The sequence below is a fragment of the Hetaerina americana genome, unplaced genomic scaffold (assembly GCF_022747635.1).
Source record: "Hetaerina americana unplaced genomic scaffold, ioHetAmer1.1.p SCAF_8, whole genome shotgun sequence".
Lineage (NCBI taxonomy): Eukaryota > Metazoa > Arthropoda > Insecta > Odonata > Calopterygidae > Hetaerina > Hetaerina americana.
In genome coordinates this window covers 42,720,057-42,744,832 of record NW_027287427.1, presented here as the reverse complement: position 1 = coordinate 42,744,832, position 24,776 = coordinate 42,720,057, and the positions used below count along the sequence as shown (strand labels likewise).

At 39.9% G+C, this 24,776-nt stretch overlaps 1 protein-coding gene across 1 annotated transcript in view; it reads right to left on the bottom strand.

The window, feature by feature from the left end:
- The window catches only part of LOC139698001 (nose resistant to fluoxetine protein 6-like), a 46,021-nt gene extending 23,574 nt beyond the window's left edge, over positions 1 to 22,447 (bottom strand). The window contains exons 1-3 of the mRNA XM_071596856.1: positions 22,156 to 22,447; positions 8,126 to 8,412; positions 500 to 717 (exon numbers count right to left, since the gene is read on the bottom strand). Coding sequence (XP_071452957.1) covers positions 500 to 717; positions 8,126 to 8,412; positions 22,156 to 22,447 — 797 coding nt within the window. The remainder of the gene's footprint in view (positions 1 to 499; positions 718 to 8,125; positions 8,413 to 22,155) is intronic.
- Positions 22,448 to 24,776: the final 2,329 nt, after the last annotated feature.

Here is a 24,776-nt window from a genome sequence, read left to right as displayed (position 1 = left end):
ACTCAAATTATCAAACCGAACAATTTTGACTAAGTGCTTTTCCCATAATTGGTCGTTTTTTAAGTCCAATTATTTGAAAACTTTAGTTCCCCTACCATTTCATGTTAAGAGCGACATTCTCGCTTCATTCCCCAGATATCTTAAATCCCTCCCTTTCCCCTAATATTCCGGAAAAAGCTCGCCCCCTTCACTTCCATTTGTAGACTTTCAACCCCATTTCTCTCTCCCTCGGAACCTTGTTAAGTAGCCGCATACACGCCGGCCGCGACCAGTACCCGTGTCGCAGTAGGCCACTTATGCTGTTGCGTCACGGCTGGGGGAAACCGATGAGCAGGGAAGGAATCCAGAAAGGGAAAAAAGGTGACAGCTAACGAGGCGAAGACGATTGAATGGGGATGAGAGGGAGAGCGTATGCGAGCTGGAGGGAAGGGTCGAAAAGGGCGCAAGGCGATGGTCCAGCCAATGGGCGATGAGCAGACTTCACTTCTGTCGTACGCACCCCACCACGTGGTCCCCGATCGAGTACTCCGTACTCTCCTTGGCCGTGCTGCACATAGACTCCTGCACGGTTATGTCGACGCGGACGCCGTAAGCGGCTCGGATGGTGTCCATGGCCGCGTCCATCGAGGTCTGCAGGTCTTGGGCGGTGCAGGAGGAGGGGATGCACATCGACCAAAAGAATTCGTCCCTCCGCTTCTTGGAAGGGTCCACGGTCACCTGGTGGATTGTTGAATAAAATTGAGTCGAAAATTAAGGTACTCACAGGTAAAGGAATTTAGGTTATAATATGAACATTTTAACTCTAGAAAAATAAACCATTTGGGAATTAAAATAACAGGAATGTTTGACGGTGCCACGAGTTGAATTAGCTAGTAAGCTGATAAGATTTCCTTTAAGAGAAAACTTATTCTCTCAGGATTAGGCAGAAGTTTTAGATATTGCTAAAACATTTATCGCTATTATATTTGCATCTTATCTCACCTCCCCTAACGCTTTTTGGTCCCGATATGAAAATATTACAGTTATTTATGAATGGTGTTGTCTATGCATATCATTTTGGGACACTGGTGACACTATGTCGGTAGATCGATGGGGAACGTGGCCCATTTTGTCAGTCCACACGGAATGAAGCCTCGAAGGGTGAAATTTTTCTCCCTGGTTTTGATTATTATGTTGACCAAAGGATCTGTTCCATATCCTATGAGCCCTTCGTCCTTGGATGTGATATAAAGAATTAGAATCTGATGTGACCCGGAAATCACTGTCTGAGAAATATACCTTTGTGTTAGTGCCCCTTTTTCCCTACTCATCATCGAAAAGTAGGACTTATTGTTCTCGCTGTTTTGTCACCAGGTTTTCTATCGCTTGCATTAATCACTGCCACGAAGTCATGCTTGTAGGGAGAGCGGGGAATCATAGCCCGATACACCAATCAACCCGAAGGTTAATTTAAGCGGACCATAAGGGCGCTATAGAAATTTGTGTTTTACACAATGTAATTGATTCTCCGGTGAAACCAGGGATATATTGCAACAATGCATTTGAATCGTTCAATAATGTACGCTCACGGTTTAAATAATCTGCTACATACATGTTAGTATTTGATATTTTTTAGGGCAGTCTAATGTTTAAGGTAGGTTTTGGATGGAGACGGAGACAAACAACCCACACATTTCTAATCCACACGAATCTAAAAACCAACCTTACATTACAATGAGCCCTTCTTCAATTCCTCATACTTTCTCTTCATTCAGTGCAGCGGGTCTATTCTCTTTCTACCCTTCCCCCCTCCATCTCTCTCTCCTGCCTAACGCTATTCTCTCTATCACAGCCTTCAAAATATAATTATCAATCAAAATTACCCATATCCACAATTTTGCTCCTATGGATTTCTCACGAAAACCCTGCCTCATCTCCTGTTATACCTAGTTCCCCATTCACTTGTTATCTTGCCGTTCATTTACCTTTTCCATACCTTCTTTCTCACACTGATATCAAAATCCTCCAATCTACGTTTACAGTCTTCTTTCAACCATCAACGTTTCCACACCATACAAAACTACACTCCATATAAAAGTTTTCGCAAATATTTTCTTGACATCCTCACTCGCGGTCCCTGCCATCAACTTCCTCCTTGTAAAAGCCCTTTGCCTAGCGTAATTCTTCTTCCTATGTCCAAATCATTTTGAACACTTGCAAGATAATTAAACTGTTCTACTTTCTCTAGTTTATGCTCCCTATTTTAATGGTTTTCTATTTCTCCTATTTAATGTAAAATAATACAAATAAAACTAATTCCACCTTATAAAAATGTTGACTGAAATTTTATTTATTATTTTAGCTTTTCAATCACTTTATATCAGCATTCAAATAAGATGACCAACATTGAAATACACATTTTCTTTATTTACGATTTGAATATGAAGTTATGAGTGAAAAATATCTAATTTCTTCATCCGTATATCCAAAAGCCAGCCTACCCTATAGATCATGTGGTAAAGATGAAAGATCAGTGTGGAAGTAGCCGCTTGAATGCCCTTCAGGGGAAAATGTTTATAAATGTGTAGCACATGGAAGGCTGATCTCATCGGATATTTATTGTAAATACCTTAAACTATCCGAGAGTCATAAATATTGTTTAATTACGTATGATTTTAGGCTTTCTGTTCATAATGCTGTCCAAGTTAAAAACTTTTACCCACCCCTTTTTCCCTGTTTTATGTACTCGTATCCTGTTTTCAATAGCATATTTTATTAATTTGTTCCAGAGATTATAATCTTTACCGGGTGATGCACATTCCGCCGTCAAACATTTTATGCACGGCCTATTGGAAAATAAATATGAAAGTCGTAGTTGCGTAATATAATGCAAGTAATGTAGACTTAGTTCAAAATGATAAAAAGCGCAACTTATTTCAGAATTTTTGTATGCTTCTCATAATTTTAGCTATAACATCAATTCTTAAATCCATTTTCTCTCGCATCATATCTTTTTAGTTCTTCTTCTTTATTATATTACCGCCTTGTTCGTAATTTCAATTCATAGTTTATAATTCTCACTCGTAGAATAATATTATTTCCCATGGAAAGAATGAAACTAAGGAATGGACTTGGAAATGAGTATGAGAGAAAATTGAGGTTTAAACTAATTTAATTTTAGACTGTAAAAAGAAAAGCCCAATGAAAACTTTGTAAATTTCACTTTTAAAAACGTTAATTGCACGGCTCGGGTTTCAACTTATCATGCCATTTCCCGCTTTCTTAAAAGTTAGGTGTTGTTCTATTGCCGACATAATGTGTTTAAATCTGGGCCTTGAATAAAAACTTAAATAGCGGAATTTACGCAGTTTTGAAGGTTTTTTATATGGAAACCTATGGAAAAATTCCACCAATTCCAATGTCCGAAACTTTGAATGTGATTGATTGAAATTTAGCTAATTTTTCGCGCTAATGACTATTCTGAATGCCACTCACCTCTCCCCATCCGATTTCCTTAACCCTACTTCCAGATTTCCGATTAAAATTATTTTCTGGGGCTTTTCTTGGGATGATGGGAGTCGGGTAATTCTCGAGAGATCGCATTTTTTGTCGAGGGCCTCCAATTCAATATCATCATCCATGTAGGATGTATTTTTCGCCGCAAGAAAGGGAAAGTTATGCAAGGACCATTAATTAGGGAAGCCAACTTTCCCATCATCACAGGAGGGAGTCAATGAAGTAGGGTGGAGAATGCTACGCTTGGGCAGTATTTTCGAGGAAAATGGGCATTGGAAAAATAATTGCTATGGTGAAGGAAGTATCTGTCATTTCTATGATATTAATGGCATTCGTAGAGTAAATACCTAATGAAAAGACTAGTAACTACTTTAATGTGGAGCGTAAAGTTACCTGGTTCCGAAAGCTGGTCTTTGAGGCTAGAGGATGAGTAGATACAAGAGGCATTCGGAAGGCATAGAGAGGAACGAGGAAAATATAACAGCGACCAAGTTTTAAATTATAAGGAAAAAGGAAGGAAGCTGCTCGATGGAATTCGAATTAGACGAAAACATGATTATTGGGATGTCGAAGACACTACGGGAATGGAAGAATGTTAGACAAGTATGGAAGCGGAAGGGAGAGAACTGGGTTTTTAGACGACTTGAAAGATGGAAGGACGAAAGAAGAACAGGTGAATTGAATAATGAAGACTAAACAAGAGTTTGGGTTGAGGGGATTCCACGGTAATATGTAGTTGTAAGGAACGTCCAAAACCCATTTCTAATCAGTTTTTCCCGATAATGAATGTTGCGCCAGGACTCTTGGCACGGTCAATGGAGCCACAATATTGAGTGCTTGAATAAAATGCGGCGCGGACGAAAGTAGATTGATTGCTGCGATTAATCTGGCAAATTGATCGACCCTTCCAGTTAGAGAAGCAGCGTCAACAAATCAGGCGCGAAGAAGTCCCGTAGAAGCAAAAGGTGCATTGCGCTCGGTTTCCGAGTTGTATCAAGGCGAGCATCCAGCTCGTCGCCGAGAAGGCGTCGAGAGTCCCCCAGTCGCGTGCGTCGGATATTTAGGTTGCCCATGTTGGAAGCGCGCCTGCTCGGAAGACGGCGCGAGGGAATTGATATTTTCGCGACACATCTCCCCCATCCCAACAGTGGTGAGGTCATGGGTCGCGGACTCACTCGAGTGTTTTCCCCGCTCAAACCCAGGAGTAGAGGATGGTCGGGGGACTAGAGCGTGCAACCGACGACAGTGACCTCCTTCTCGGTGCACCGCCGAGTATGGTGTAATGAGGTGATGAGAAATTAGCATCGGGTTCTCTCCATCCCGAGGCTACTTAGAATGATACCCGCCCTCCGAAACGTAGAAAATGAATGAGTGGAAAACAAGTCGCTGGTTTTTCACTAATTCGCTTAAATTTCACTGGTTTCGTCGTTGCTTTTTTTGGGTGACCTCACCCATGCGCCCGATTTCTCCAATCGGACGAGGTTTTTTTTCGCAACTTTTTGTCCTGAGGAAAAAACATGGAGGACAATTTGCAAATTCGAAAGTAAATTTACGGAACTCTTCCACCTGCCATTATTCCGATTAATCGGGTTCCGTCCCAGAGTCCTGTAGATTTATTGTTTCATCATTCTACGAGTATCTCGTATTTTAATTTAGCAATGCATTAGATTGGGGTCATCATTTAAAGATGCGATGTATTCAAGGAGAAGATACAGACGAATTTGTCATGAGGGATTTACATTTGTGCTTGAACACTTGAACATTCTTGATTGCCAGCCTGCGGATTATTTTCTCGTCGCCCAGTGCACTTTATTCTCAATTTGATTGCTTTGCATTAGCGTGTTTTAAAACTAAGATTGCATGTCACTTCGTTGAATCTGTGAGGCTTGACGAGCTCTACAGAGAATGCGTCTAACACAAATTTGGTCAAAGAGGTCGCTCATAACCGTTTCAAGTTTCTCCCTATACCGAATAACGAAAACTCTTCAAACATTTTCTCAGGGGTAAAAAAAGCTAAATTCCGCAGTCTTCTTAGACCTAATGCTTATTATTTATAATGGAAGTAATTTTCACCATTAAGTTGAAACTGAGGGTCTTACTCATGAAAAAACGGGGGAATGCCATTTTTTATTCTATGGAAGTATTAATGTGTTTAAGAAAGAGGTAAAAACAAATGAGTGCGAAGTCACTGTGTGGCGAAAATAAAGAAAAAATATTTTTTACAATTTGATCCCATAGATTGAACCCTGGGAAAATTGGTTGATTATTAGAATTTTTTCATTCAAGGTTGCTCTTTACGATCCTAAATCGTAAAATCGGTTGGGAAAACAAGCATTTTGGAGTCATTGTACATTGGTTTTGAAATGAGGAAATATCTCCCTGCTGCATGCCAATTTCATGCGATGACAGTCGGGCAATGTTCCGTTTTCATCAGTTATCCCTTTTATGAATGGACGCCAGTTCAGGCTCATTCCTTTTCTTCGACTTTCCAACTTCTTAACTCTTCTACCTCTTCTCTCGGATTTGGAAAATAAACTGGACGAGTTCTTTTATCCGAGATTTAAAGAACGCTCTAAATATTCGCGTATAAAAAACCCCTTTTGGAGACATCAGCGTTGCTCCTGGCAAAGTGATACGAGTGTACTGTTATATCAGGGTAATTTTTCATGGAGACATGCGACCAATGTAGGGTGTGGGAGAGAGAGGCTTTCAGCTTTTCGTGGAGTTTCGGTCACGGTGAATGCAAATGCAATATGATGCACCAAAGGTATGCATCGTAGAAGGAATTTTTATCATTATATTTTTTTTATTTTGTTTATTTATGTACCCTGCAATCCACCGTTAGGGCGTGTGGCAGGGGGTGAATGCTCACCAAAATAATTTTATCTGAAGATGACCCTACTGCTGTCGAACAATGTTATTATGATCCCCTATTGTCTGTGGAAAAAATGACAGCTTTAAATCCATCTGTTCTACACTTAATCTCTCTAACTTTAGTGCCATGATCTCTCCTACCATAGGACGACGGGGGTAATATTAAATTTTCAACGTCACGGCGAAAGAGACGCCCTTCCAGTTTAGGCAAGAGCTTCAATCTCTAATATAACCTTCGCTCCGTGAATGCTTTCCAGCCTAGCTCCTCTAATATTTTGCATTCACCACTGAGTTTATCAAAACAACGTTTTACAAATCTAGCTCCTCTACGCTGCGCGCGATCCGATTCGCCAATTAATCCAACTTCGTGAGGATCCCATATACTTGCAGCATATTCTAAATGATGCCTGTCCGACGACAGATGACATTTCTCTTTGACCTTTTCATTGCATTTACCCAGTACTCTTCTAATAAATCCCAATCTTTTGTTAGCTTGTCCACATATTCCCCGTATGTCTTTCGCCCAGGAGAGATCAAGAGTGAGGGTAATCAGGAGTGTGGACTCAATTAAATAGGTATTTAATTGAGTCCACACATTAGGTATTTAATTGAGTCCACACATTCCATTACATCACCATCCTTGATCATCCTCCTTATTCGCCAGATCTCGCCCCCTGCGACCTTTTCATATTCCCAAAATGCAAAAATGTGATGAGGGGACATCACTGAAAAGATGTGGACCCAATAAATCAAGAAACGCCGAGGAAACCAAAAAGCCTAACTGCCGAGGACTTCCAAGGGTGCTTTAAAAAGTGGAAAAGAAGATTCAATAAGTGCATAGCAATGAATGGAGAGTACTTTAAAGGGGACCAAATTGATGTGGCCTAAATTTTGCAAAATAAAGTTTTTAAGGCCTCGGTTCGCGTATTTATTGGACAGGGTAGTATGCCATGACCCCGAATAAGAAAATAGAAAGTCAACCCTCGCTATGTATAAATCCATTGAAATAAAATTATGTGGTTAAAAATGTGGTGGCGCTAGAAAATCCACTTAATTTGTGATTAATTCATTTCGGTTGAGTTCTCAGTTTCCTATCCTTTCAAAAAATTATATTTCGGTTGGATTACGGTTAGTTTGTTCTAAGGGGATAAGAAGCAAGCCAGTTGTTAACCTGGAATTGAAGTTAATATCAGGTGAGTTGATTAACAGCTACAGTAGTTTCAGTCGAAGCATTTCGATCAGCGATTCGTTTCGGTTTTCTGTTCCAGGATCGATGTAACGGTCGAAACGTAGGCGGTAATTTAATTTATTAAAATTAATTATAACTAATAATCAATAACATAATAATTAATAACATGATAATTAATAACATAATAATTAATGACATTCCCTCTTGGAACAACAACATGATAATTAATAACAAAATAATTAATGACATTCCCTCTTGGAAGTTAATAACTATTGTCAGAAAGAAAATCGTACTATTAATTTCCACTATCGTATGTTATTTTCAAGTGATAATAATTTTAAAGCGCTGAAACTATCATTTGAAAATGAAGTACGCTAGTGGAAATGAATAGTAAAAATATATGCTACCAATTTTAAAATTTGTATTATTTGCTTTTAAATATTTTTCACCCTCGGGTGAGTTGTTCTTCTCATTCGACTGTCACGCCAATGGGCCACGATCTTGGTTAGAAAACGATACTCGTTACTTTTCCGACTCACTCGACAGTAACAACTCTTTTAGACCCACCCGTATCTTCTCCCAGGCCGACTTGTAGGGATCGTGAGCCAGGCTGAATGGGTCTTCGTCCTCCGTGGCATGATGCGGCCGCTCCCGGTAGAATGCGGGATATGTGCTGGGCATCGGGGCGAACTTGATGGTGGCCAGGCAGTATTGGCCTCGCATCCGCCGGCCGGCGTCCTCAGGGCCATTCCCTCCCACCACCACGTCAACCCCGACGCATTCGTCGTAGTGGCCCAGCTGATAGGTGTCGGCCGCCAGGATGCCCTCCGGGAACTTTGTGGATGCATCGAACACTTGAAAGGAGTTAAAAAATGTTGTTGAAGGTAAGTGAACCTTCATACTCCTTTGAATATCATATGCAGTATGCATTGGTTTGAAAATAATTATACCTGGAAAGAGTCGTAATTACTGTATTAATTATTTGCGAGTATTCTTTAACATGCTTTTTAAAGATTCTTTGAGACGTTAACGGTTTCAACATTATGCCAGCTGTCCGGAAACGCAAACAGAATCAAATCAATTACTGGATAAAAAGTATTCTTAAGTAAGAGCCAAATCCCCTATTTGAAGTTAGCCAGCGATAGAATATACGTGACATCAGCTGGGGGATTGTACATTTTTCGAGTCTCATTCTCTCTGTCCTTAGTAGTTTTTTCATGTTTTCTTTGCTTTATTCCGTATCTCATTGTCACCCCTCGTCAATCCCGCAGACAGTGGACTATGAATTAAAATGTAATAATTCATTCCAAGCTCTTTGCTATGCTAAACTTCTGGTGACCCAAGTAATCTCCTAGTGCATTTTAATATTATTTGCAGTAGTGTAACGGTTAATGTACGTTTTTCATAGGCCAATGGACTAAGTACTGCCATAATCCTAAGCTGCCCCTAATACAACACTTTATGCTCATAAAACCGTATATTGCACCAGAGCAATTTTTAGTTGGAAATGATTTCTGCTTCGCTTCATCTCATTCACCACGTCTAACTTTCTTCTCTCTACCTCATTTACCCAAAATTTTCCCTTCTATCATAGTTTTCGACATTACTTTAGAAATTAATCAACTGTCAACTTGCCTTATCCCTTTCCCAACCGTGCCGACCCCGGCAGCGGCGGAGTTGCATCCTCGCCTGCAACCCAGAGGCCTCGGGTTCGATTCCCGCCTAGGTGGATTTTCCTCCCATGGCTTGGGTGTTTTTGGTTGTCTACAATTTAATGTTTACGGTTAGCTGGAGGAAGCGACTATACAGTCTCAATCTCATCCCAATGAGGTCGTTAAATAAATAAGTAATGCCTTGGGTTTCTTCGTTTGTTGTTCATTCTTCTCCTCATCCACATCCCAAAATGCTATGCTCATCGTCTTGCCTCAACGACTAAGTTCCCCTACGAAACTACACTCCAATTTATAATTTTAACTTATCTTTTCTTTACTTCCTTACACAAGGGCCCTGTAAATCAACTCCCTTTTCTTTTGGAAAATCTTCTTTACCAAACGCAATTCTTCTTCTTGTATACACACTACTTGGATTGTCTTCGCCCAAAGCATTTTCTAATTAGGTAAACTTTTCTTTCTACTCTATGGTATGCCCTCCAAAAATAGTGTTGGGCTTAGCTTTTCTCTTTATTGGGATCCTCATTGCCTTTTTTATCAAATTATGAATTCTCAAACTGTCTGAAAACAAACCTCTCAAATTGAGTCTATTATGCATTGAGTAATTATTACAATCCCTTGGATGGCTAGGTAACTGTAGCTTGATTCTCTGTATATCTGACTTGAACATTTACAATCTATTTGATTAAAAATTTGCAATTTTCCACAACATAAAATTTAATGCGACCGGTTTCGATGTAACTACATCATCATCAGGTAACGATGATGTAGTTACATTGAAACCGGTCGTATTAAATTTTATGTTGTGGAAAATTGCCAACGTTTAATAAATTATGATATTTCACCATACTACGCATGAAACGTCTCTTTTTATTTCCAATCTAATTTCAATTCAACCTCCAGTACTTCTCATGCCCCTCTTAACATTTCCCCCGAACGTCAGTTGAAAATTGTTGGTGTCTTTCCACCTGATTATCACCGCTATCCTGATTTTCCATCTGGCCCCCCTCGTAGGCTGAGAGATAGTATGTAGAGTTAAAATAAGTCATCTAGCCTTCCATTTCATTCTGTAATACATGTGTTCTTCAGTTGTGCCCAATAAATGTACTTTGTCGAACGCCATCTCGTAATCCTTGAAGAAAAAATAACACACACATCATTGTTACTTTATTTATTCTTATCGGTGACCTAATTAAGCCGCGACATTACACGTACCCCTCTTGTTTCTTAGCCCGTCTTCCCCTTATCAATCTCTCCTTTCGTTAAGCTGCGAATTAGTGACGCCGTCTTAGTGAATGTCTAATTACAGTGTATTTTTTTAACTGGTATCTCTCTAGTTCTCTGGACATTTTCAACGAATTAACGATGTGTTAAGACTTAGATGAAACTAGGCAAGCATGTGAAAGAAACGAGAATGTGTATACACTACCCTTGTACACGAGAAAAACAATGGTTTATCATTTGCTTGGTTTTATCAGTTATTTCAGATTCTAAAAAGACTCAAACAACGTAAACTCACGGTGAATACAGTTCTTCCCTTTATATTCAATCTTTTTCTTCTAAATTTACGCTAAAATGTGATTCTTAGAATTTACATCGAAAACACCATACTTTTCTTTAATCGCTGTCCCGTTAACCTTGTGTCTATTCGTGCAAAACAATTTTTTTTGTTGAATTCTCATTATTTGCGCTGATTTTTCCTCGGAGTCCATACAGTTCAATGAACTCAGAAATTAACAGTATAATATTTGCGCCCATTGGCAACCGTGGATTGGCACTTCAATTGCCTAAAGTGTGTGTTACAGATAAATTTTCTAGATTTAAGAAATATAGTAATCAACGAGATACTGAGGATACGTGGAATCACTTCCTTGAGATCACGCGATCACTCAGCAGTCAAAAAGTTCATTCCCAGTAAATTTATAAAAGATAACACGGAACCTAGATGGTACAACGCGGATGTTAGAAAGACATTACGACGTCAAAGGCTATGTCACGCTAAGATGAAAAATATTTGAAAAGATATCTTTAGAGACATAAAGAATGAGATCACTTATAATTATTAGACAACCAGGGCGAATCCAAAGAATGAATTTCGGAAAGCGTGAAAGTGAATTCAAAAGGAAAAGATTAGCAGAAAATTTGAAAGAGAATCCGAAAGTATTTTGGTCATGCGTCAGAGAAATTCAGGGATATAAATCAACTGTTAATTCACTCAAAACTGATACAGGCGAAAGAGTAACCAGCAGTTTGGATAAGGCTAACTTATTAAATTACTTCTTTCAAAGCGTCTTCACCAATATCTCACAGAATATTTCCGATAGCTTACCAAATCGTGCCGGTAAACCGATGCCCAAAATTGAAATCTCATATAATAGAACAGAACGATTGATGAAAAATATCAAGCCTAATAAATCCTCCGGGTCCGATAAAATACCCGCCCGTATATTTAAGGATCTAGCTTCGGAAATTGCGGCGTATCTTGAAATAGCAATCGCGGGCAGATCACAAGGTTCCCAGAGATTGGGAAACGGCTGATGTGACACCAGTATTTATAAACAAAGACAAGGAGGAACCGTGCAATTACTAACCTATTTCCCTCACATCGACTTATTTCAAGGTTATGGAACATATAATTGCTAGTTCGATCGTGAAACACCTCGATAATCATAAGTTATTAACAAAACATCAGCACGGTTTCCGAAAAGGTAGATACCGCGAGACACAACTTGAGCTTTTTGTTCATGATATTCTTACTTCGCGCGATTTTCTTGATTTTAAGAAAGTATTCGACAAAGTATCTCATAGTAAACTACTCGCAAAGCTAGACGCATATAAGATAGATAAAAATATCCGGGGTTGAATATTTTTGGCACAACGCTGTTACCTCACTTGGCAATCGAATTAAACTTAAAAAAATGCGTAGTCATGAATTTTTGGAAAAAGAGCAATTCCCACCCAAACGCCTTCTGCATTGGGAGCACCAAAATGGAATGTGTAGACTCAATTAAATACCTAGGAGTTACCCTCACTCACGATATCTCCTGGGTGATATGAGAATATGTGGACTAGCTAACAAAAGATTGGGATATACTAGAAGAGTACTGGGTAAATGTAATGAAAAGGTCAAAGAGAAATTTCATCTGTCGTTGGACAGGCCTCATTTATTATATAGGATCCTCACGAAGTTGGATTAATTGCCTAATTGGATCGCATGCATCGTAGAGGAGCTAGTTTTTTAAAACGTTGTTATGATAAACTTAGTGGCGTATCCAAAATATTAGCTAGGTTGGAAAACATTCACGGGGCGAAGGTTATATTACATTGAAGCTCTTGCCTTAATTGGAAGGGCGTCTCTTTCGCGGTGACGTTGAAAATGTAATATTACCCCCGTCGTCCTATGGTAGGAGAGATCATGGCAATAAAGTTAGAGAAATTAAGTGGTTAACAGATAGATTTAAGATGGCATTTTTCTACGAACGATAGGGGACCGTAATAACATTGTTCGACCGCGGTAGAGTCATGTTCAGATAAAATTATTTTGGTGTGTATTAAGCCCCTGACACGCACCCTAGTGGTGGCTTGCAGGTATATAAAAAAATTCTTCCAGCAGCTCATTCTTCCTTTGTAATTTTCCCTTTCGTGGGTTACTCATGGCGTATATCCCTTAATTTTTCGTACGACAGATATAGTTTGAAATGTAGATAAATATTTTCGAATTTTTGAGTAGTCAATTGTATGCTCATTGGAAAAGATCTAGAAAATTGTGGTGCAATCTTTGACAACAGCCCTTTCCGCTCGAAACATAGACATCGGAAAGTTCCATAACGGATTTCCACTATGTTATGTATCCTCATGTCTTCCCGATTGCCGCGATGCGGCCTGATTACTTCATCGATGTGTCCTCGAAAATAATTTTGGCTGATTTTTAAACTCCAAATCGACGCGCCCATGACCTCTGGAAAGTTTCGCGGTCCAAATGCTACTTGTTACATGGCGACCAATTCAGCTCTCGCCGGGCAAGCGAGGTTAGTGACGAGTCAGTCTGAGATCCTCGTGTTGCTCGCCTTGATCGCAACTCTCACAATCAGGGTGGCGTTGTCGAAAGAAATTTCCCCTTATTTTCGGCGAATGGTAACCTTACTCCATCCTATATGGTACTGCCCACGAAGATTTTTAAGTGATAAAAGGACCATACCTTTACTTGGGATTACTCATCAAATTTCCGCGTTGAACTGCGAAATTAGAGACCATCACCTTTGTTGCCAGAATATTCTTTTTGCAGCAAAAATGATTCCATTAAAAATGTTCCTCCATCAGTTAGTCGAAGTGATGGATAACATGCTGCCCATTCCTACTTTCTTCTACCCTTCGAATCTGCTCCTCTGCTCACAAATAAGTATGGTGTACAAGGGTAATTTTGAGTTGAAACAGGCGTGACGCTTCTGGACACTCCCAGCGTAGCTTGGGGCGAGTGATGTCCCAAGCAATATCCCCCAGATTTAATCAAGTCTTGTTAATTTTCGGGTACCATGTCTACGATAAAGAATTCCCAATCGCCCAAAAGAATTTTCATTTATAAAACCTAGCTGCAGACTCATGGCTGTTAATTAATTGGCTCCTCACCACACACTTATCAATTTCGCGGTATTGAAAACACTACGTGGGCGATCATCACCTGCCATCACTCTCGATGGTCTTCCTTATTTTCTTTATGTTGTTAATTTGCACCATAAGCGTTCTTGATTGATACTTGGTACAAAAAAAACTCGAAATCCTCTGAATTCTGTTGAGTTCCACTCTTCATCGCCGTTTTACTTGACAACCGTTTTAGAAGAGTACTCTTGTCGTGCAAAATGAAGATGGGTTTTTTTAATGCGTTAGTTAAAAGAGAGGGGGTGATAGCCTAATGGGTAGGGAGTTGAGCTACTGACTGGAAGGCCTAGGTTCGATTCCGGTTGATGGCTATGGACATCCTCAGCTACACGTAAGCTGTGCGATATTCATCTACATCTGCATAACACCCCGCAAGCCTCCGTAAGAGCCTGTGGCGGGGGTGTTAGGTCACTTGCCATGCATGCACAATCACAATCATGACACCTCTAAACAAAAAAACTTCTTTCGTGTGATTACCCTTCATCCATTGCATGATCAAACTGATAAGTTCAAGAATATTCACTATCAGGATACATACGAGTATATTCAAATCATGCGGGAGGAGTGTTAAAAAGATGCGTCTATTTAAAAAGCATGTAGGATAAAGCCAAAATGTATACTCTACCAATACTAATTATCTCCTTCACACCTGCGGACATATCTATTTTGATCTCTGATGGAACGAGGAAAAAACGACATTTTAAATCTATCCGTTCTACTATCTATCTCCCTGATGTTACGTTCGTGATCTGATCTACCGTAGTCAGTGTAGGCCTGTAATATATCTTTGACATCCTCAGATAAGTAATCTGCCCCAAGTCTACGCAGTAAATATAATCTGTATTTCAACCTACGATCAACTTGTAACTCCCATCCTAAGTCTTCCAATAATGTCGTGACACTGCTGCCTTGTTCATAACAACTTTTCACCAGCCTAGCTGCCCTATATTGTACTCGATCTAATTCCGAAATTAAGCCTACCTCGAGTGGATGCCATACACCCTCAGCATCCCCTAGGTGGGGCCTAACTAACGTAAAATAACAAATCTCTCCTTGACTCTTTCATGACATTTTCCAGGTATCCGTTTTATGAATGATAACTTTTTATTTGTCTTTCCGCTAATTTCACAATGTGTTTCCCTGGGACTTATTTGAAAGGGTCAACGAATTTAGTTTTTTATGCTGGCTTCCTGTATGGTGTAAGTGTTTTAGAGTGAAATGCTCTTTTTCCAGAAATATTACGGGTACCAAGATTCTTGGAAAACCACAGGTGGCACAGGGAAAGGAGCTGGCCGACGTCCCCCCAAGAGTGAATTTAACACGCCATTGGGCTTAGTATGGTATTTATTGGGTGAGCTCGACCCTCTCCTATCAAACCAACCTTCGGACGGAATAATTTGGTTTGCTTGGTCAAAAGAACATACTATTTCACTGTCAGACATGAATCCCACCCAAACTGTGGGTAAATAAGCCAAGGTCACACACACACACACATATACATATATATATATATATATATATATATATATATATATATATATATATATATATATATATATATATAATATATACAGGTATTCTTCAAATTAGAGCTGTAACCTTGCCCCAACTCTTCACGAATACATTGCTTTGGTTCACATTTGAAATTTACGGCAACAAATATTGCTCCCATAAGTTGGGTCTCCACATTTCTGTCCCGCTAATCTGAGAGCAGCCACAATGTATATTTAACCCAGTGACAATCATACTGTTCCCGTCCGTCTCTAATTCTTTGGGGTATGATTGAAAATGATCGCTGTCTAGTTTGTTCACAAGCTGCACCGTCAGCGCTGATTGCCTCGCATGCTCTGCGTCTGAGACTGTGTTGAGCGTGTCGAATCTAGTGTGTGTAATATGAATACGTAGTCCTAATTTCCATGCAGGTATTCTAATAAAGTCGCTTCTTGTTGTGCTGTGAAGGTTAGCGACAGGAATTCGAGGGGAATCAGGCGTATAAGAAAGCAATTATACTCTGGTAAGTACGAACGACTCGTAAGTTACTGAAGATTGTTTATTATCGAAGAGAATCTTTTAAAAAGCAGACGAAGGGGTGGCTCTTTAACTCTCATCCTTCCTCTCTATTTTTTGTACGTTTCCCATCGTTGGTCGCGCCGTAAGCTTTCAAGAACGAGGTGGACCGGTTCCGAACACCATCTCAGCATCGCCATGGCGATGCCGGAGACGCCCGGGGTTAAACCCAAGGATATCCGAGCTCTTCCCCAGCCAGGGAGAGTATGTTTAAGGCATCATCCTTAATCTCGCGATCAGCATTTTCTCTAGGTCGATTGGCTGTGTTTTCGGTTTCCGTGCCCCAAACCCGTTTTGTAATGAGGTCAAGTCTTGCCAAATCAACTTGGGGTGCGATACTAAAGTCACATTTGCACCTACCGTTCAAAAACGTGTTTTTGGGAACGCGAAGAATTCCAGGTAGATAGGAGGGATGTGACACAAGTCCCATTGAAGAATAGCGTTTTATATTTCTTGTTAAGTTGTGAGACAATTTTAAGCGATGCGAGAACCTTAATAACTTTATTGCTCCATATTTAAGCTGCTCACGGTTTCCCTGCATTTGATAGGGGTGGAGGTCGAGTGACTTTTGAGCTTTCGAACACAACTGTTGGTCCCAAATCCAAAAATAAGCAATTTTATTAAATCTAGCCGTGTTCGATAACGCAATGGGTGGGTACCATATTAATCGGAGAAACCTGCATTCCCCGGTAGCAGCATTGACGGTATTCGGTGGCGCTTGTCAGGACAAAATAATTACATTACGTAACTGTGAGGTGCTTGAATTTCTAGGTTATCACGAAAGGAATAGGGGATGAAAAGAGGTCCTTTTAATCGAAATTGTTGGATTTTTTATAATTCTTGAATTTGTTGTGATCGAGAATTTTGCGACGGAAAATAGGTTTTAACTCTATCAGCGTTGTAGTCTTTTTTTTAAGTACACTTTTTGTGAAGAGTCCTGTCTATATATCGTATCTATATATGTCTATATGGCACGTTAGTATGTCAAAGGTGCAACAGGGCAAGAAAATACCTTCCTCCCACGGGTCTTTTTCCATTCTGGAAGACTTATTTCACTTAACTTATCTCATTGGAGATAAGGGACTTTGCTCCAAGGGACTTTGCTCCCAGAGCAATAAAAATTGTTTATATATATTATTGGAGAGAGTTTCGCAAACAACTTGCACGTTGCCATCTGCCTCGTAGCAGTAGATTAGGAAACCTACACTCGTTGCGTATTACGCCAGGAAAATAAATTAATTTCATGATAATTTAATTCTTTGCCTGGAAATAATGGTAGCATGGTCTATTGTGACACGGTGTGTTGCCATCTGCTACCAAACTGTTCAAATCATAACCTACGTCCTGCCTCGGACGTGTGACAGAAATTGGAAACCAGCCGTTCCTTATTAAACTTAGGAAACTGTATTTTTGTAGTTTAAAATTGCGCGGGCTACCACCGAAGTAATAATCCCGAAGAATGGTGTGATGGTAGAGCTTACTTAATATACGAGTAGAAAATCTTATACCACGTGTGAGAATCATACAACATGGTTGGGGGCAGTTCCTTCACCTGTGCCACCTGCGGTCCTGCAGGAAGGTTTAGTACCCGAAAGATCTCTCCGCAAGACTCCTTTGAGGATGCCAAAGGCGTCAGTCGGACACGGAATCAAACCTGGGCCATGTGTTCAGTAGTCCAGTACCCTATCCACTGGACTGCCACGTACTTTAAAAATCATTAAGTGTTCAAGAAAGGAATGGCAAATGACACCTCTATCATAAGAAAATAGTTTTCAGCTTAGTCTTGTTCCAATAAACTTAAGTATATTCCAATCGATAACTGTGCGAGATGAAAAGTAGTCTTTACTTCTGTTGTTAATCTTAAGTAAATATCTGGAAGTCAATTGTTCGCGATCGCAGAAATTATTGAACATGAATGTGTGCAGTGAATTTCTAACGGAAAACAAATTTTAAATTAATCTACTCATGAAATAATTCTCATTAATGATTAAACAAAGTATTTTGGCACATTTAATTTTTTTTTAATTTCATTTATATTTTTTGTGTTAACCCCTGAGTCGCAGGTATCTAATTCTAAGTCGTAAATCAGTATTGTTTTTTTTTATATTAAAGACTTCTCCGTGAATGTAAATTCAGCAACGATTTTCCTTATTTTTGAACTATTCGCGAATGTGGTTATACTTTAGTTCCCAGATACCCGTTGGCTCGAATAATGAGAGTGTATTATATCTTGGTGGTTTAATCTGCGAAGTTAGTATAACGTCTAAAAAATTCACCTCGTGTCGAGTCCACTCAAACACTCAGTAACTTTCTTGAATTGTTTATTTTTAACCTCGCTTCCTCGTTTCGTGATGGGCGGATGTCCCATTTCAGATATTCTAGTAATCCTAGGTAACAATTTTCTCATAACTTATTAACCTACAGATCGCCTTGAATCTTCTTGAAGAGTTTAGAAAATTTCCAATTAAGCCTTTAAAATAGTTATTGCCATCTTGACATTTTACTGTTCTTAAGCATCTGTATTACTGTACGCCGAAATTAGTATAAATGAACTCCTCAGAATATGGTCCTGAAGGATGTTTAATTTTAATTCCGCAGGCAAAGTATGAGCTAACAATTTGGTTTTAAATAGTCCCTCATTCAAAACCCTGAACATAGGCATAATACTATAAGGTATAGGAATCTGCAGCTCTTCCCATGTATCTTTTACTATTTCCTCCGCGTAATCATACGTTGAAAGGTACGAGGGTTAAGGGAATTCTGGACCTTCCTATCCCTGCCCAAACAGATTTTCCGACCGCCACACTCACCTGAGTAGTTAGAGACATGTGCAGGTTGCGGACAAGTCGCCTATCCCCCAATCTACTCCAATCTCTAACTTGTTCATTAATTCTACCCAATTTGCTATGACAAACTCCTCTAAATCTAAAAAAAAACGAATACAAGATGGTAGGATTCTATATTTCTCTCTATTAATAACCTCATAACTGCTATGGCATCCCTCGTGCCTCTTCCCTTTCTGATCCCAAACTGATAATTTCCTAAGTAATCATTTTCCCCCCTCTACTGATCTGACAAAGTCGTTCAACCAAATCCCTCCCTCAAAAATGTTAGAAACATACAGTTAAAAAAATAAGCATTCATTCTTGTGTCTCTAATTTTAAAGAACCCCTGTGCATTCGATAAATATTTTAAAAGTTTAACTGAGGAAGGTACAAAATAACTTTGAATATGAGAAGGAAAAAAAGTCCGAGGCATATTTAGTGAATATCAACACTCTCTTTTTTATCAGCTTCATTACGTCAAATAAAAAATAATTACTAGAAATTTGTAAGTGCTACCACCTCAACTAAAGTAACTACTTCAAGTCAAAAAGTACTTCAAAAGTAAGGATTAAATTCTCACGTTTTATCCCTCCCTCATCCCTCCTGCAAATTCCGTAACACATTCCGGATATCTTGAGAGAAGATTTAGGGATGAATCAACTTGTAAATGGAGGTTTAAGATTTTAAGGAGGCATCAATTATTTAAATAGAGATGCAAGCTGAATAGCAATGATTCTTTGCTTATGACCGATCAAGTCCTGAGCGGTAGTCATTGATGGGGAAGTACTTCTATAAGATAGAAAACTATATTTTTTATAAACTTTATCAAGAGCGCGTCAGTTCTTTCTGAATTGAAACTAATCAATCGTGGTTTCACTTATTTTTTAAAACTGTATCACGGTTTTAGATATGGATAAATAGTTGCCAAAATATAGAAAGTTGATATTCTTTTTTCACGTGAACAAAATACGTGGGTATAACTTAAAGCCTTCTTAATGGTAAAAATTTCAGTCGGCTAAGTTCTTAATCAATTTTATATAAGAATCAATTTAATCTCCTCGCAAAACCCCCTCCGTTTTCAAACCTCTAACCCTCTCTCCTACCCGCTATCCCTCACTTTCGGGGCGTGAATTGCCTGCCGGACGTTGTGTCTTACAGGGTATATGAAGTTTTGGACGATTGAAGAAATAATCTCAAGTTGCTAATCATAAATTCCATGCATGAATGCAATATTTATGATTGTGAACACTGAAATAACTGGTAAGAAACAAAAATTTTCAATTATCATTATCTCATCAAAAGAAGAGTCATTTAATGCAACTTCTGTGTTGCTATCTTCTATTAGAAGTGGCCGGGATTTTAAGAAAGATATGGATGCAGCATTAGTGTGAAAGGTATCGTAAATCAGGGAAGAGTTACAAGCATATTTTCAATTCCATGGTTTTCAATGGTTTAACAAAGTCTGTATTAAAAATTGAAATAATAAATACTCTTCCAGTACATGAAATATTCATTTTTTCAAAGAAACAAACCTTAAATTAAACAAATTTATTAATCTTAAGGAAATGAAAGTAGGGGATTACGCTCTTCAAAATCAGGAATGACAATTTAAACGTTGAAGTATACTAGACTAAACTATTAGAGCGGTAAGGACGTTTTCCTTACTTGGACTTTATTATAAATGAAAGTGGATATACCAGTATAGGTATACGGAGGTGAGCTTTTTTCCAGCGAAAGAAGCAGTGACGAAGATATGGAAATGATAACGGGTATTTTGAGTACCGACATGAGAAAAAACTTTGATATTGAGCGTAGCGTTTTATGATTCCGAAACATTTCACTGTTCCGAAACTCTGAAGAAAGACTAATTTTATCGTGGGCAATCCTCGCCTGCAAAGCCAGAGGTTAAGGTTACGATTCCCGACGAAGCGGGTTTCCCCCCAACTTGGAAAACCTCGGATGATGAAGGGCGTTTATTATTGATCGTGTAATTGTTTTGTTTGTGGTAAAAAAAATAACAATCTTGGCTGCCTTTACGTTGATCTTGAAGAAGTAAAAGAGATATTACGAGCCGGCACTGGTTACATTTGAGGTGTGAATATGGAGGTGATCAGATAAAATAGGCTGTACAGTTAGGGAGACAAATGAAGAATTATTGAACGTGGTAGGGGAAAAGAAGAATTTGTTGATGGATTTTAGAAGAGGATGGGAAAATTGCATTTATATGATATTAAGAGGTAGTGGGATTTTGAATGCCGTGATAGAGCGGATGATATTGTGTTCGTGAGATAATGGGTAAGAAAGGTATTTATGCCATCAAGGAATGTAGAGAGTACTTAGAGTCGAAGAATAATTTATTTTATTTCAAAATGTAGTTTTAGATAAGTTGTGCTGTACAAGGGGCTAATTTGTGGTAAGTTCTTAGCGGGCTGCATGATTGTGTTAGTTTTTAGATTTAAAGCCTACTTGTTATCGGTAGCGTTTTCATATTTCCTCACTATTCATCTACGTTTGATGCCAACTCTGCGTAAAACTAGAGAAAAAATTCATGATAAAGATCTTAGTTAATACTTTTTTCCATCATTAATTTGCTGCGTAAGATTTTCCTCGTAAATATGTTAATTGCAGTGAAACTCGTCGCTTCGATGTCAAACAAAGCTACGATCATTACTAAGTTTCGAATTAAGCCTCGTATTTTCATAATTAATATCAAATACTTCCACGAAGCCTCATCTGATTCTGTTAACTTTTATTAATAATTTATGCATTTACTTTTTCAATTTGAGATATGGATTCTCCATATTTGAACATTGATAACATAGTTAATATTTCAGTTTCTTTATTTTTCATGTAGGACAACTTCCTTGAAGTGAACCTCTCCTTTGGATAAAATGTCGATCCGAGGCACCCAGAGATCCGAGAAAAGAGGGTAGGAGGGGGTGCAGCTGCCCCCTCCTAGTTTTTATTTTGTGGTGAAAGGAAGCAGCATTCCTGAAACTATATTGTTCTGACCCCTTTATATTAGCGTTTAGGATACTTAATTACTTTTCACCGACCCTCGTAGCAGCGAGCTAGTCTCCGCCTGCCAACCCAGAGGTTCGATTCCTACTGGGTGGGTTTTTCTCCACATAGGGTTTGGGTGTTTGCAATTGTCTTTGTCGTTAACTTCAAGTTTAAAAAATCTATGTCAAGGTCAAAAACTGGCTGTTTTTGGATTAATAATACATAAATAAATAAATTACGATCTATTTCTGAGGACCTGAAGCTACTCTCTACCATCCGCCAAATGAAAAATAATCAAGTACGAAAAGGGTATACAGAACGCCGTCATGAACGGAATGTTCGCCGCCATTCGGACGTTGGAATCTCCTAGACTCACTCTGCGCCGCCCACAATGTGAGGTTCTGCAATTCCTGGAGGTACCTCCGGCTGTCGTTGCGGCACTCTTCGTTGTGAACTTTGGGGGAGACAGGTGCGAAGAATGAGAGGAGGGCAGAGGTCTGCAGGCCGCCTGGGAGTGCGAAAGGTGGTGGCGCCGGTGGGAGGGACGGGGCCGGGGAGGTGGGCCCGGGGACCTTCGTCGCAGCGGACGCTACCGCCGCGCCCCATGGTCCCCCGCCCGCCACCGCAACGAGGATCAGCAGCAGGAGCTCGGGGGCGGTCGGCGGCATGGCTGGGCGCGACGCCGCTTTACGGATACCACTCCCGTCCTCTGTCCCGCGGGGATTCCCTCCAGTAGCCCCTGGAGGTGTACCCTGACCCTACTTCTTCGTTTTATAAGCCTGTAGAGTCGTGCGTTTGTGTTTTCTAGATTGAATTGTTTCTTCACTCCGGCCGTCTGTCGTTGACTTGGCACCACACTTATCTTTGGTAATTATAATATCCCGAACTCTGCTCAGTCCTTCCGTGGGTACGGGATATTAATACTGATATGAGGAAGTGTTATAGCCGCGAGAATCGGAGTGATTACCGGCTCCGAATCCTTTTTTTTAAACTCTTTTGAGGTAAAGGGTTGTATTTCGAACGGACTATTTCACCGCGCTGTCTAAGGCTCCACTGCAGCCTGCCCCTCGATGAAGACACTATGTACACTCAACGATTATTTTTTTGTATCCTGCGCTAATTACCGAACGGCAGGCCTGACCGATCCGTCGCGGCAGTGTGGCAGGCGGAGATTGAGCACGACGCCGAGAGGCTGGTGCCGAAGGAGGAGAAAAGTTGGCCGACGGCTGTACCTCCCCTGAGTCCCTCGCTTCCAATAAGGCGACGATGGACGGTAGACCAAGGACGACGACGGTGCTTTTTCAGATCCGAAGGCCCCGTGGGGGGCGGGGAGATAATGGGGAAGTATCGGCATCAGCAAGACGTCTTTGCTTCACGTCGACATTGATTTAAAGGCTGTCGCGTGCGTACGCTGCCACGCGTAGCCCACAAACGTTCGAATAAGCACGCGCGTGCCATATAGCATGTATGGGGACGGCTGGTATTCTTTTTTTGTATTTTCTTTCGGTGGTTAAGCAATTTAAACGAACCCACAGGGAGAGGGAATGTTCCACTGAACAATGCGCACATTTGCTTCACAGATGGCCGCAGGATTTGGTTCTGAATTCCACCGACGCATTTTCACTTCCCGATTGCCATTAAGAATATGGACAACGGGTGTTGTAATGATTAAACGAGCCATTAAGATATCTTCCTAATTCAAGAATTTGACCCGGGTACTCAGAGTAGGGAGTAGGCTATCATATAGGTCATGGGGATGTATTCAACTTTAACTTTAGAGCCAATTGTTAGCATGCGATGTGGGTCCCTGAGCAATTATCTTATGAACAAAGATGTTGGCGTTTAGTTTGAAGCAGGCTAGTAAGACTGTCCGGCAAAGAGCTTAGTACAACACAGGACGGCAGTAAATCCGTCGACGTAGAAAGTTGTTCGGTTTATCCTAATACCCATAACGGATATATTTTCTCCTAGAAGTTGTAGAAATTTTTTTATCCTAGAAATTATTTTCTCCTAGAAATTTTTGTATTATTATTGGCACTACTCTACCGGATTAGTATAGGTTTTGAATGGACCCTGGCACTACACATCACCGTACTTTTAACACCTAAAAATTAACATTACGGACACATTCTAAAACCCTGAACTACATACAAGTATAACTACATACCTCGTTATTTTACTCTGCATTATCTGTACCTTCCTTAATTTCATCCAAAATGTGCATTCTATTCCTCCCTCTAACTCACTCTTCTAGCACTCTCTCCTCTATTACCGTCTTCAGTATCCTATTCCCTATCAGTATCTCCTGCATCAATTTATCCTCAATTCTTCGAGTTTATCCCAGCAATCATCTCTCCTCCACATTATGCCTGGTGCTTCTTCGTTTGTCCTCTTTTTACGTTACATTTTACATTTCCGATCATTCCCCACACCGACATCTCAAAAGCGGACAATCTACGCTCACCCTCTTGCCTCAATGATGAAGTTTTCGAGCCACATGAAAACGCTCCTCATTAATGGTTTTCACTAGCCTTTTCCGTACATATTTACTTGATGTAACTGTTATCAACTCGCACTTGTAAAAGGTACTTTTGCTTTACACAAGTCTTCCTGTGTCCTTCCTGATGAACTGCTATACCTGTTCTTCGATAAATTTGAAGATCTAATGCATTTGCGAATTGTCGGTCCTGTATGATTGGAATGCCACGTAATTACGACTAGTGACTGCGATCAGACTATCCTTCTGAATGTGTTTCGTTGTTTGTCATATTTTTGAAGTCGGTGGAATGCTAACCGTCAAACAATTGTTATTACGGATGTTGCATGAATGGTGTCCGGTCGTTCCTCACCTTCCTCGTCCCCTTTTGGTGGTGAATAATTGTATTGGAGTACGTGTAGTATGGCTGGTGACGTCCTTGCGGGGTGATATGGTGTCATAAGGTGTGAACTGATTATTTCTTGGCGATTGCGATCATAAACCCGACTCTTTTATGGTCA